General features: G+C 46.6%; 4 protein-coding genes across 4 annotated transcripts; 2 read left to right on the top strand and 2 right to left on the bottom strand.

Annotated features, from left to right (window-relative positions):
- Positions 1–1,524: 1,524 nt before the first annotated feature.
- T069G_07849 (hemerythrin HHE cation binding domain-containing protein) lies at positions 1,525–2,329 on the top strand (the record flags this gene model as incomplete). The annotated part of the gene is made up of 2 exons (XM_056175059.1): positions 1,525–2,076; positions 2,129–2,329. 2 exons carry the CDS (start codon positions 1,525–1,527, stop codon positions 2,327–2,329), a joined length of 753 nt encoding a protein of 250 aa, XP_056026008.1.
- Positions 2,330–3,805: 1,476 nt separating this feature from the next.
- On the top strand, positions 3,806–5,708 carry T069G_07848 (hexokinase domain-containing protein; the record flags this gene model as incomplete). Its single annotated transcript, XM_056175058.1, has 6 exons — positions 3,806–4,308; positions 4,375–4,615; positions 4,664–4,907; positions 4,959–5,438; positions 5,493–5,612; positions 5,668–5,708. The coding sequence occupies 6 exons, from the start codon at positions 3,806–3,808 to the stop codon at positions 5,706–5,708; spliced, it is 1,629 nt and encodes a 542-aa protein (XP_056026007.1).
- Positions 5,709–5,868: 160 nt separating this feature from the next.
- T069G_07847 (MYND finger domain-containing protein) lies at positions 5,869–7,203 on the bottom strand (the record flags this gene model as incomplete). The annotated part of the gene is made up of 1 exon (XM_056175057.1): positions 5,869–7,203. The coding sequence occupies one exon, from the start codon at positions 7,201–7,203 to the stop codon at positions 5,869–5,871; it is 1,335 nt and encodes a 444-aa protein (XP_056026006.1).
- A 1,232-nt stretch (positions 7,204–8,435) lies between these two features.
- On the bottom strand, positions 8,436–13,955 carry T069G_07846 (ankyrin repeats (3 copies) domain-containing protein; the record flags this gene model as incomplete). Its single annotated transcript, XM_056175056.1, has 5 exons — positions 8,436–8,675; positions 8,743–10,038; positions 10,207–13,380; positions 13,441–13,819; positions 13,873–13,955. 5 exons carry the CDS (start codon positions 13,953–13,955, stop codon positions 8,436–8,438), a joined length of 5,172 nt encoding a protein of 1,723 aa, XP_056026005.1.
- Between the last annotated feature and the right edge of the window lie 294 nt (positions 13,956–14,249).

The following is a 14,249-nucleotide window of genomic DNA, read 5'->3' as shown; positions in this document are numbered from 1 at the left end:
ATTCTACATGTAGGTATGTACGTGGTTAAGTGTAGCTGACTAACAGCCAAAAGATGTCCAAGAATTAAAACTCAGTCACTTGCCACCAAGTGCTAAGAAGTCTGGCTTTTCTGATAGTATCTATATGGACTACCAATCCTTCAATGCTAATAATGTGACGCTACGCTAAGAGTGTGGCTTTTGCCCTTCTTATATAACGTTTGAGTGCTTCGATCTGGGAATCATGAAAACCAAGGGTGCCTGTATCGACGCCTACCCTATTGTTAAGAGAATGTCGGAGACGATAGACCAGTCGACTTGTAAGATATCCTAGCAGCTTTCACTGCTATTATGAGGACTACCTACTGGTTCAGCGAGAAAGTTTGATGTTCCTCATCTATGAATTAGTATTCTTGGTAGACCGGTGAAGCAGTTACATTGCTTTGGCAAGGTCTAGATCAATCCCAGCATAAAGTAAAAAGTGCATCTACTTATATCTAATACTATAGCTACATCTATCTAGTACCCTACTACATCGCTCGCCGTATTCCAAGCCTATAGAATACCACAGCATAGAAATGGTACACGTATCCCGCTCTATATACATTAACACTTTATGTCAGAGTTTCATGCCGCAATGTTCTCGTTGTTAGAACATTAAGCATCTAAATGCGAAACTTGAGTCAATAGTTAGAGTCATGTAATACGATTAAGAGGCCATATTATACATGGATTCCCTATACATCTGAATCTAATTACACTATCCTTTACGGAATAGACTTTATCCATAGACTATTTTATGTTGACAAGACCCTAGACAGAAAACCCGACTAGGCATAGCCCTTATGTCCGAAACGCCCCTTTTCATAGCAGCTTACGCCGATTATTAAACATGGGGCCATGTTCATTGGCTAGCCACCAGTTTTATTCCCATGGATTACCACAATGGGGTTGTGGGCAGGGAGTTGCGGGTTAAGTACTCCATAATACATGACAACCCGTTGTCAACCTGACTTAACCGAAAGACTCGACATTGATCTCTGTGCTGTAGTATTTCCGCTGTTACGCTATAGCGCACTATAGTCCTTATATGGCTGCAACTAGGTTTCGTACGTTTCTAGCTTAAGGTATCTCATCCTCTGATAGCATGTGGGGGAATGCAATAGCGATTGCGGGTTTATTGCTGCGCCATAGTTGTGGCCCGAAGAGCAAGAGTCATGCAAGCACAACACTGTGGGACGGAGATGCAGCTGAACAAGCTCACCCGCTGATACGAATATTGATTCCTATATTGGCTTTGTCCTAGCGCATCCTAGTCCAATCACGGCACTTTGCAAGCTTCAAAGGTTCTTACAGCGCAGTCAGCCCTAAACGAACCGCCTCACAACGAATGCTATATAACACGACGTAATTCCACTCAGCTTGACATGAATTCCCATTTTCTTTTCAATTCATGTAATCTTATCCCAATTGTCACACGTCGATAATTATCTCACTGTCTAGAACCCGTTTTGAACCATAGTTTCTCTTCTTACATCTTCCACGATGGCTGCACCTTGGGCTGATGAGCCTTTCACCCTTATCTCTATACCTGGCCGCGGTGTGGACCTCTCCAAAGTCCATGGATCCGTATACGTCGCTCGAGAAATGGCATTTGCGCACAATGGCATGATTCGAGCTCTAAACAGCATCTATCAGCAATGCATCCACGTCTCCGCCTCCATCGACATCGCCGACCTGCTGAAATACGCACAATTCTGGTGCCAATGGATTCGCGAGCATCACCAAGGCGAGGAAGATTTGTTTTTTCCTCAAATAGAGAAGATTACAGGTGAAAAGGGCCTGATGGAGCGTAATGTCGCTCAACATCACGCTTTCGACTCCGGGCTGGCAGAGTTTGAGACATGGTTGAATAATTGCAAACCCGAAAGCTACGACGGCAAGGAAATGAGAGCTTCAATCGACGGTTTCGGCAAGATTTTGAGTCAGCATCTCACAGAAGAGATCCAGACGCTTCTGGATCTAACAGCATACGACGGGAAAGCTTTGAGGGACGCCTGGAACGTGTTCGATCTGGAGATGCGGAAAGGAGACAAGGTGAGCATGTTTTCCATTGTGGCTACCCATGAAAAGTAAGCTGACTTGTTAGTCCATCATTTTTCCCATCGTCTTTGGAAGTTCTGATGGAGAGTTTGAAGGAGCGGGCGACTGGCCCGAAGTTCCCGGGCCGGTGAGGCTTCTTGTGCACTATTGGTTTGAAAGGAAGCATCAGGGTGCTTGGAGGTTCTCGCCATCGACGACTTGGGGGGTCAAGCGTCCGTTGGCATTTACTGGAGATTCTAAGAGCTAAGTGGTTAGGCATTCCATAACTATCAGGTCCCACTGTGGCATGAGAAAGAGATTGACTATTGGAACGTCAGGGCGCCATGATTAGTGAAAAAATTAGCATCGTATACCTCTCTTCGATACATCTAAATTTATAGTTATATTAGTTCTTAATCATTAGTCTTAGTTGCAGCTACAATAAGTATAATCTCTATATAGGTAGAAAGAAAAGAAGATATCTTAAATCTTTAAATGTCGAATATTAAGTCTGTATAGCTCATACCTAAAAATTCAGCTGTATATAAGCTGAATGAGATCCATCTGTTTTCGTCTTTAGCTCCTCTGTTGCATAGTTATCGGCCACTATTATAGAGCATTTGTGAAGCTGCAGGGTACTAGCAGTCCACAATGGTCGACCCCGTGTCCGATACAAATCTCTATGATACGAGCTGAATGTAAGCTAGTGGCAATAATGACTTCCCCTGCATCTAGCATCATGCACACTCCCATGGTAATAGCCTTGCTCGGCAATTCAATGTCCTTTTCTTGAAAATTTGGCGACCTTCTAAGCATAGAGTCTAAAGTTAGAATCTTCGCTCATTGACACTATCGAGCCACCTGGCGCTTTGAATGTCGGATACTCGTCTATTCCGACCTCCACGGAACAGCTTAAGCCAGGCACGAGTCTGTTTTGTGTTTATACTCGGGCCACTCTAATTTCAAGTCGGCAGCTTCTCCGCTAGGAGCCAGAAACCAAGTACCGCCCTGGTTCTTGTCGGCATATGGAGATATCTACTTGGCAGAGTGAGGAACTTGTTCCGTTCCGAAATTTCATTCCGAAAGGTAAGCCAACATGGTCTGTCTTGACTGCTCATGCACGTAGCTTATTGGGAGTGGTCACGAGTCAGACAACCTCATTAAGCAAGTCCATTGTTCAGCAGACTATGTAAGCGGGGAATCGCGGACTTTGTCAGCGCCCTTTACCTGGGGTGGCCCGCTGGCTGTGCTCCAATCTCTAGGCTAGGTTCTCTCTGACGGGAGAGGCGTTCAGATGAAATGTTACAGCCGGGGAATAGCGGGTGAGATGGGGCCTTTGATACTATTGACTCTTCATAGTACTAATTTCTTACTTATGTTCCACAATCTAGTTCAAGAAAATAATTGTTGAGCTATCGCCCGTTGCCAAGAATGCGAAGACGGCTAAGGCAGTGCCTCTTTATTAGAGCTTGTGTTAGTAGTTTGTCATAGCTAGAGGGTCTAAGGCGCATTCAGCCGCCAATTGAGCTGCTTCCCCTCCTCACCAAGACGACCTCAGTGAAACCTTTGACGACTATTAAGCCACTTGATACATATCTTGTCAAGCTCTGGGGACAATTTTCGGATATTTCAATAACATTCAGCCATAAAAGTGACTGTGCTATTAAAAGTAGCTGATTTACTTCATCACTTACCCACGTCCACTTCGAAAACTTACCAACAAAGAGCGCAAACCAACTTCAAAATGGGATCCGAAAGCACGTCGCTAGAGTCATTCTTAGACCAATTCCCTGTCGAGCCACCCGATTCTTTGGAACCTTGGTCACTAGCCAGAGATTTGTGGCTTACTTTTCGTAGCCTAGCAATGACTTCATCGGATCAGTTCATTCCAACACCGCTTTTGAAGCAGAACATGTCGACAGGACATCAGACAGGGAAGTGCCTAGCCGTCGACATTGGAGGAACAAATCTCCGAGTAGGCATCATCGAATTTCTCGACACAAGTAAGGAGGGAGATCATGATGGCGTGGCTGAGAGCGGCAAGGATGCTTCAAATAGGAGTCGGCTTCATAAGTCCTTCGAAAAGTCTTGGTATATCGACGAAGATCTTAAAAAGGAACATCCACAAAAGATCTTCAACTGGATTGGAAGTTGCATTATTGATGTGATGAGCAATAAAAAGAGTTTCCCGGAAGGCTATGACGAAGAATTTCTGCCAGTCGGCATCACGTTTTCCTTCCCTATGATGTAAGACAAGTCAACGCTGTTGCAGATATGCAACGTTTACGGTGCTAACACCAATCCTATATACAGTCAAGAGTCATTACAGGAAGCTAAAATAATGGCACTGTCCAAAGGGTTCACTCTTGCTACTGATATGGATCTGGGGCATCTTCTAATCCAAGGCTATGAGACTCACAGAGTCAAACTTGGTGATCAGCTGGAAACCAAGTTGCCAGATTTGAAGATTGCCGCCATTGTCAACGATGCGGTAGCGACCTTTATTACGGCAAATTACAACGCCCAAAGCACGTGCGGTAAACCAGTGCCTATGGTAAGTCACCTCCCCTTACAGTTTCTTGTCGCTGACACCAGAATGCAGAGTTTCATCTGCGCAACAGGCACTAATGCTACTGTAACCATGCCGTTGAGCAGCTTTGGGAGCTTTAAACTCCCTCGTCATATGGATCTGGGAGAGCTTTCTTCAAATTCTACCGAGTTCATTATCAACACTGAATGGGAGATGAAGGGAGCATCGGGACCACTCCAATCTTATATAACAAAGTGGGATTTGCTACTTGACAAAGACCTTCCTATACCCGGCCAACAGCCGTACGATTACATGAGTACATATTTCCATCTATCGAGAAGTAAACATGGCTAACAGGTTTCTCTAGCTGCCGGGAGATATCTTGGCGAGCTGGCTCGTCTAATGGCGGTCGACTTCTTCACAAGCCAATGGCATATCTCTGAAGTCGACCTACCATTGCGGCTTCGGCAGCGAAATTCTTTAGCAACAGCATTTATTGGAACCCTTGCCGAGACCACCACATCTGGTAGTCGTGATGAAAAAGACCCGATTGTTGTGATGTGCGAGACGGAATTACCGTCTACATCAAGCAGCAAGTGGAAATGGGACTATGAAAGTGCAAATGTCTTGCGCGAAATCTCAATCAGAGTGAGAAAGCGTGCGACAATGCTAACAGGCAGTGCCATCATTGCCATGCTGCTTTGCATCAGAGCTCTAAAATGCGACAAGTTGCTCGATCCTGAGTTACTTTCGAGCCATAGCACAGCGCCATCGAAACAAGTCCAATCGTCGGATGCTGAGGCCCTAGCAGAAGAGGAGCCATTGCTTGTCGGCTATACGGGCGGATGTAAGCTGCCATCTCTTCTTCCAGAGACACATCGCTAATGCTGTGGTGCTGTAGGTATCTCGCATTTCCCAAAGTACTTGGACGAAGTGCAGAGTTGGGTTGATCGATTGACAGACGACATCAATTCATCTTCACAAATCATCGAATTTATACCCGTTGTTGATGGGGGCATTCGTAAGTACTCAGAAAGATGAAACCCTTCTAGTGCCTGAACTAAATCTTTCTCTAGTTGGTGCTGGTATACTAGCATGTACGGGATTGACTACATAGAAGCTGTATAAAATGGAAGTTTAGCAATTATACGTCTATTTACTTGTACTTGTATAATGAACAAGACACGAGGAAAGTCACCACAGAGAGACTTTTCATCCAATTGTGAGAGATCACCGCCTTGCCTCACTTTCCGTACACCTAGCTACAAAAAGTCGCTCTAGAATGCCACCTCATCTTCATCGTCGCTCCATTCCTCGTCATCTTCCTCCTCGGCTCTCGCCCAATTTTCCTTACTCACCCTTGTATGTTGCTCAGAGGGTCGCTCAGACCAGGGGCCCAAGTAGCAGGCGTTCTCGGCTGCATAATCCAAATATCCCCAAATTCGATTCACGCTCACGTCCTCTAGGAGCTCCTCGGCCGTGCGATTCGGTCCTGCGCTCGATTTGAACGTCTTGGTGCCCATGATATCCTCAATCTCATCCTCCGAGTCCCGCGCTGCGCACATGCGCGCATCCTTCAGCAGGTCCAAGACGCCCTCCGTTTCCCACCATGCGGCGTACGAATGTTGGATTGAGTAAGCCATTTCTTCCCAAGACCCACGTGAATATGCCTCAGGCCTGCTACAGAGTGCCTCATCGGGATCAAAGAGATTGAACATGAATTGGTCGTTAGTCTTGTTCAGGGCAGCGCCCAGCAGGCGGGTATGGTTCATCAGAGTTGACTGGGTTTGGAGAAGAGATCCGGGCGCTTCTTTCTGAAGCTTTGTGGAGAGGGGAATCCGAACAACGGCCAGCTCTATCTTATCCCGTAGCTCAGTAGGGAGTCGGGTACGGGAAAGGATCTTGCGAGTGATCTTTAGGTTATGAATATCGACGAGCAGCTTCAGATTCAACAGCAGAAGAGCGACGAGTGAGTTTAAATCTGAATGTTCGACGAGTAGAAACTCTGGCTTCTCAAAGACGTCGGCACCGTGAAGATCAAGGTACGGCAAGTCCATATCGCCCCAGTCGTATCGGCCGTCTGGATCACAGGTGGCCCACCACTTGACGAAATCATAGCACTCCTGGTCAAGATCCAATCGCAGCATCAGAGCCGGGACCATCTCTCGTATCCCCATGTTGTCGCTACGGTTCAATCGCAGCATGTCGCGCATGTGCTCGTAGGCCTCACTAACGCTACCCAGCGTCCTCTGGTGAAGAAGCTTCAAGGCCAGCGCCATCCGCGCTCGCATGTAGTCTCGTGTGTTCACCATACCCCAGAAGTGGCCAGCATGCGATTCAAAGGCATTGGCAGGAGTCATGAAGTTCTCTTCGGCGTTGCGGACGGCATGGTCTTCTTGGGCAAGCTTGGCGCGAGCTTTCTTGATCTTGGAACAAGCAGACTTATGCTTCGGCCAGTGAGCGGCCTGGTGCTCGCGGCTGCAGTAACGAACGGCGAGACATCCGTTGCATCGAAGGAGTTTTGGGCCAGCAACTTGGCAGTGAGAGCAGCGATGGAGGAGGGGCCCTACAATGCCCTTGTAATCGCTGGCAGAAGGTGTGGAGTTGGCCATGTTGCACTCTCTAGAGCATGGATTATTTGTGATGAAAAGACACAAATATCGTCCAATCAAGTGATTAAGTTATGAAGGGAGAAGAAGAAATGGGGAAAGACGACGATATCAACGGCAAACGGAGGTGAGGTTCATTGGTAGGTGGTCCGGCTTGCTGCATAGCATCACGTGTGGACACACGTGGTTCACAAGGTGAGACAAGACATTCACTCAGATCAAAGAAGGCGGCACGTTAAGTAGACAGCTTAATTGACTGATAACGTCAGTCGAATAGAAGAGCGGGAAATGAAGCATCGCCGCCCATCCAGCCAATGATACCAATAGTTACTCTGCGTGTAGTTGCTGCTGTACAAACCCCTCACTATCACCATCATCACCATCACTTTCACAAATACTGCACTCTTGTGCTCATTCATCCTCACGGAATTGTATCCTGGACCCAATATGTTGAACAAATTGTTCAATCTCCTTCATTAACACGCCTTGATCCAGCGAATTACTTACACGTCGTTGAGAGGGTTCTGTGTGAGTTTCCAATAGTCTATAAAGCATAATAAATCAACCCGTTTCAACAAGCCGCCTAGGGCTCAATCGGTGATTCGTGATTGGCCAATGGCACCCGGGTGATATCCGGGCGTCGTTGGCTCTGCACTTGCCCGGTTAGCTCAATCGGTAGAGCGTGAGACTCTTATGAGCACACGTTCTGAATGCAATCTCAAGGTTGCGGGTTCGACCCCCGCATCGGGCTCTTCCTATACAAAGTCATTCGATTGAGATTTAGGCGGTTCTTTTTTTGTTTATTTTTTCTTTGTTCTCTCGACTATTCATTATTGCTGCTACCGTAGTAAGGTTTTGTTCTTGTTTCTTGCAATCCTCGCAGATAAAAGTCATGTAATAGGGGCACAAAGGAACTTCCAAAGTTGAGTGTCTTTGAGACTCTCATCACGATCATCAACATTAACTCAGTCTTCTAAATATCATCTAGAGTACATAGAAACGCCGAATTGTTTAGGCCTTGTCAGATCTAAACATGAGCTCAACAGCTAATTTCTGAACAGCAACCTCGTCTCCTATATAGTCGTCACGGAGATCTCAAACTTGGACATAGTTCGTGTTTCCAGCAACATTTATTTCGTAATATTTTTGGTATTTGTCCACTCTCCCATATCAGCTGTGCTTCCAGACAAAACAACATAAAGTAACATACAGCGCAATGATCCCACGCATGGCGATTAAGAGCTAAACATCAAGTCCCTAACAGAGTCGTTTAGATCATCAGTGGCTAGCAATGGCACAGTGCAGACCACTTGCGCCGAATCTGTACCAGGAGCAGGCGGCATCTCTCCTTGAGTGCAGCGTTCGTCATTTAGTTCGAACGTCAGTCCGGGGTGTGTTTCTTGTCGTGTCCAAGAACACTTGAAACAGAAATAGAGTCTTCGATCCTCACACATCCAATATGGTCCATATATCACCTAGAGAGCAAAGTTGTTAGATTGGGCCTGGCCTTGTAGCAGGTAGATGCAAGATCCAGGTACATACCGTCGCACACCCGCCGCAGATCACTCTTCTCCAAGTGGCTTTGCGTACGGGTTTACCGTCAACAAGCACCTTGACATCATAGGCATCATCATCAGAGGATGAATAAGGGGATAACTCGCTATCGTCATCATCATCATCATCTGCCTCCACGCCCGGATTGTGCCTCTGTGACTCCATCAGTGTCTCCTTCGCCTTCGCCTTCGCCTTCCGGTCCGCCCTCCGTTTCGCCTGCGCCATTCGCCATGTCACGGTCTTTTGCCCATGATACGTTGCAACATCATCCGCTTTCCAATCCATCTGGGAGATGTGGTTGGCATCAGCTCCATAATGAACAAGAAAGAAGCCAATTTCGCGGTTTTCCTGTTTGCAAGACCACATGAGTGGAGTCCAACCATGTTTATCACCCTGTGAGATGGCGTCTTTGATGCGTAGATCCTTGGGTATTTGAGATGATTCTTCATTTTCACAATCATGGGAGCGAATGAGCCGCAATATGTATCCCAAAACATGCAGGTTCCCTGCAGTTGCTGCATGGTGCCAGACAGTCCTGCCCTGTTTGTCTTGTCGTGTCAAGCCGTTCGGATCTCGGCCAAGTATTTTGATGAAGCTGTCCAGGCTACCTTTTGTGGAGGCGGCAATATGAACGGCGCTTCTGCCTTGTTCATCTTCGTCCGTTACTGAAGCCCCTCGTGAAAGTAAGTAATCCACAACATCCAGAGATTGATAATCGTAGTATTCGTGACGCATTGCTATAGCAGCATGCAAAGGAGAACCCCAATCTCCACCGAGAGCTTTGACATTCGCTCCCTTTTTCTCGAGTAGTTTGATCCTCTCCACGGTGTCCTCGCTTCCCGAGAAGCTTATATTCTCGCCTCCCACACACACCGCATACATGCAAGTAGTGTTGTCGATTCTTGAGCGAAATTCAATGTCCGCCGTTGCGTCAAGAAGTATACTGAAAGATGTAAGGGTGCCGCGAGTTGCTGCATAATACAGAGGAGGTACAATCCAGTGGCTTGAGATGTTCAAATTGGCTTTAGCTCCAACAAGTAACTTGACACACTCGTCAAATCGGGATGCGATAGCCAAATGAAGAGCACTGCACCCCTCCATGTTAATGTGATTAACATCCGCACCGCGTTCAATCATAAAGATAACCATCTCATCTGATTTGAAACGCACAGCATGACAAAGAGGAGAGTTTCCATGGCAATCTTCGCTTCTAATGTCAGGCCCCGTCTTGAAAATTAGCTCAACAATAGACCGATGATTCCCTTCAATGGCTGCTTGCAGTGCCTGGTTTAAGAGAGCTCCCTTCGATTCCAACTTATCATTAGATTGAACAGCTTCAAGAAGAATCTCGACTATTTGTCGATAGCCCCGCCCAGCAGCATCACTTAATGGCGTCTTGCCATAGTAATCTCCGTGGTCTGGTCTCGCTCCGTGGTTTACGAGACACCTCACGGTTTCCACATTACCAGCTTGACAAGCAATCATGACCGGAGTCCGTTTCCAGAAATTTTCGCTCTCGATGTCTGCATTGTACTGAAGAAGCATCTTGACGAGGGCTACATGACCATTCTTCGCTGCCAGATGCAGAGGTGTCAATCCATCAGCGTCGACAACGTTCTTTTCTGCTCCTCGGCTGAGAAGGTGCTTGAATATATCCAAATGACCGTTTTCAGCAGCTAAGAGAAGGGGTGTACAAGAATCCTTCGTCTTCGCCTCTAGATTCACATCCTCTGCTGCGGCTATCAATTGAACAATGGATTCGTCCGCATTACGGACGGCAATGTGAAGGGCCGTCTCCTTGAGCTTATTCCGCTTCCTAGAGGATGCTTTTTCCTCCAGTAGCTCTTCTACCACTTCTCTCTGTCGCATTTTGGTGGCCAACAGTAGTGGAGTATTTCCGGCAAGATCCATTTCATCAATCTCAATGACTTCTTGTAAAAGTAGCTCTTTGACGATTTCAAGGTGTCCCATAAGAGCCGCGTAATGTAAAGCCGTACGACCGAGAATATCCTTCGCAGTGACATCTATTTTCATCAAGATCAAGTGACGGACCATGCTTTGATAGCTCAGCATAACAGCAAGATGAGGTGCAGTCCTGTTTTTCTTATCTCTCATATCGATTGATAAGTTTTCCGAGGCGAGCATCGATAGCAAGTTAACGTTTCCGTTTGCAACGGCCAAGTGTAATAAGTTGCTTGGGGAGTTTTGTGTTTGGCTTTCTTCATCCGTAGCTGTTTTACTGGCCTTGGTTCCTAAAGACTTCAAGTCAAGTATAATCTTTGCCGCGGCCTTGTTGCCCACTTTGATCGCGGCATGCAAAGCCGGCTGTAGGTGAACTGTTAAACCACTGTGGTGCTGTTTAAGTTGGTCGGCAGCAGTCTGTATCAGCAGTGGAGGCCCATTCATATATGCAGCTCGTTCTAACAGGGAAGTAATAGCAGATGACCCTTGCTCCCACTGGAATCTCTTCAAGAGCTCTGATATCACAGCTTGGTTTCCACTTATAGGCGGCTCTGCGATGGCTTTGGAAATAGACTCCTGTTGATAATCGAACTTTGAAAGCAAATACTTGACAGTCTCCAGGTTGCCTGATCTGGTTGCCGTCATCAAGATTATATCTTTGGTCTCGTCATCAAGCATTTGAACCTCTTTTTCCAATGCCACCTCAAGAGCAGCTCTCAAACCCAGACTAGCACAATAGAAAGAGAGAGGTGCCTGAAAATCTGGTATTTCGGGAATCCTATGCTCAAGGCACCCCAAATGATCACTCAGTTTCCTCCATGCTGCGAGCCACGTAGGGGATTTAAACCGTTCTATTATTATCGTGGTAACAACCTCAGTGGTAGGACCTTGGATGGATAAGTAATGAGCCGGCCAGTATTGTGCAGCATACATGCAGAAATTGTCTTGATAAGGACCAGAACGTGGCAGGATGGTGGAATCATGCTGCTCATCCAAAAATTCGAGGACTCTTTCCATGCGTTCTACTGAGAGGTAGCCGAGACACATCTGAGCAATCGTAAGGTGATTAATGTTTTTGAACAGCTCAGTCGCCTCTGACTTTTCTCCCTCCGTTTTGGATGATGAATCTGGTCTGTTTGCTCTTCTTCTCACTTCTTCAATGACGGCTTGCCTAAGGTGTTGTCGGTTGGCGATGCTCACTTCCGTACCGCAAATTTCCACAATATCTCCCAGAGCGAGCTGAATGTCCGCTGATATGTTACGAGAATACCAGTCATCTATCGGGTCGCAGTCCAGAGAGACTGGTTTCTGAGCAGAAGAGGCCGGGTCCACGAAATCCAGAGCCATTGCCGTGGCCAATTCCGGAACCTCAAGCGGTCGAAAACAGTAGATAACCCATGCAAGCATTCTTAGACTCCGACCTTGGTCATGATCCGTGAGCCTGTGGAGACTATGGCTTATAATTGACTGGATTGGTTCTTCACCCAGAGATATCATCGTGTCTCTGACGGATTTTGGCGCAGTATGTGTCATACTCATCTCCAGGTACTTCAGGTATAAGTTGGTCTGCCAGACGTTTGTGCCCATCGTTCTGACTATCGTGCTCGCAATGTAACCTTCGAACTCTTCTAAACTAGGTTTGGTGCGGATTAATCCAGACACCAACCTCATGGCTTTATCTCTCTGCCACTTCATGGCCGCCTCCTGATCTAGTGTAATGCTAAGAGGGACCTTAAGTCTAGTTCCATCATGGACACTAGTAAGGACAATTTTGAAGTTTGCTTCCGATACACTGGAAAAATTCATGAGATTTTCCAGAAACGTCGTATAGTCTGACTTGCAGTCTTGAAGCGCGTTGATAACGCAAATAATGGCGCGTCTCCCGCGGTATGAGAGCAAAGTCTTCATCAAGCACCAGAGTCGAGATACTGCTGGTTCATTGATGTCATCCGATAGCATATCTGCAACGGAGCCCGCTTCGACATCGGCGAGGAAACTGAATAGAGTTGGATCCGCCAGTAAAAGTTGGAGTATAAGCGATGTAAACATTGCTTCCAGGGTATTGAAACGATCATCAAAGGAGTCAAAGGTGAATGAAGCGGATACGGTACTTATAGCACTCTTCTTATAGCGTTCTTCTGCCTGTTCCATCAGGGATTGAGATGCCGAACGCACTCCTGAACCCTCATCGCCGCTCACGAGAAGGATCCTAGAAGCCGGTTCCAACAGCCAGCTTACAGCCTTTGGATTCTCTTCTTCGATCCATCCAAAAAATCGGGTTTGCAGCATGGGCTCATCTTGATATATTTTCAGGAATTTCTTCTTGTTCAAAGATCGCAAGACAGCAAGGTAATAGTCGTAATAACCGTCAAAATTCTTTGGCTTCCGGAGACTTTCAATCTCCCTAGTCAATACCTTGAGGTATTCGTCTTCCGGGGAAAATTGACCCAGATCGATGGGTCGGGTCTTTCGAGTCAGGTGCTTTTCCGTCGGAAGATTCAAGAAGAATCTGTCCTCCGAGGACATGATCTCGAGGTCTTGATAGACGGATAAAATACGATAGCGCGATGCAAAAGACAGAAATTCCTGTCTCACGTCGCCCCAGAGTAGATCACCCATAAACTCGTCGTCTTTTGACGAGTATTGTGGCGTGCCAACAAATATCTGTACAGTATCAGCAATCTTGTTCAATATTTGCTTTCCAATGCCTGCATATTGTCATACCAGCAATTCGGTTCGAAGTTCGATCGATCGATACTTCAAGCTCCGCCTGGCCAAGCATAAAGCTCTTTGCACAATGCGGCCACCTAAACCATAAGCGATCATTACCAAGGGAACAAAACTGGTGTCTCTGCTTTCACCGGCTCCAGTTTCATTATTACGTTCGTTGTCGCTTCTCCAGATGGTCTCAAGCAAGTTCACGGCCGCTTCATCGAAGCCAGGGGTTTTATCAGCCCCGAATGTTGCCTTGACATCGTACTCAAAATTTATGAGTTCCCAAATCCCGTCGATTCGGTCAACTAGCAAGTCTTCTAGCGGTTCAGAATTTTCCAGATCCGGCGGACAACTTTTTTCGCCTTCAACGCCAGGAATTACGACGATGCTGGTTCCATTAGCTTCTTCCTTGGTTCAGAGGAGATCTTAAGAATTACTGACTCGATATCCTGTCGCGGAGCCGGACCTAGGAATTCATCTTCCTCTGTGTTGGAGGTCTCTGACGAGTCCGAGTAGTCCGACATGGTGCAGATAGAAAGTCCTAGTTGAAGCCGATTAAAACCAATCTTGACCGCAGATTATAGAATCAGATATGGATATCCTTGGGGACGAGGAAAGCGAAGACAACCACTCCACGGTATTTATGTTTTCAAAGTAGTTACATGCATCTTGTGCGCTTTGTAAACCATTTCGACTTCCGCCGTCTGCTTCGCCGTCTTTCCCCTTTGTTCTTGCTTTCTTTGTCCACATACGCAGTACATGTGATCCGATTTTGGCCGTCTGTTTGGTCATCTTTTCTCTTTGTTCTTGCTTCTCTT

The sequence above is a fragment of the Trichoderma breve genome, chromosome 5 (assembly GCF_028502605.1).
Source record: "Trichoderma breve strain T069 chromosome 5, whole genome shotgun sequence".
Classification (NCBI taxonomy): domain Eukaryota; kingdom Fungi; phylum Ascomycota; class Sordariomycetes; order Hypocreales; family Hypocreaceae; genus Trichoderma; species Trichoderma breve.
The sequence above is the reverse complement of the archived record's forward strand: the minus strand, read 5'-3'. Positions and strand labels throughout refer to the sequence as shown.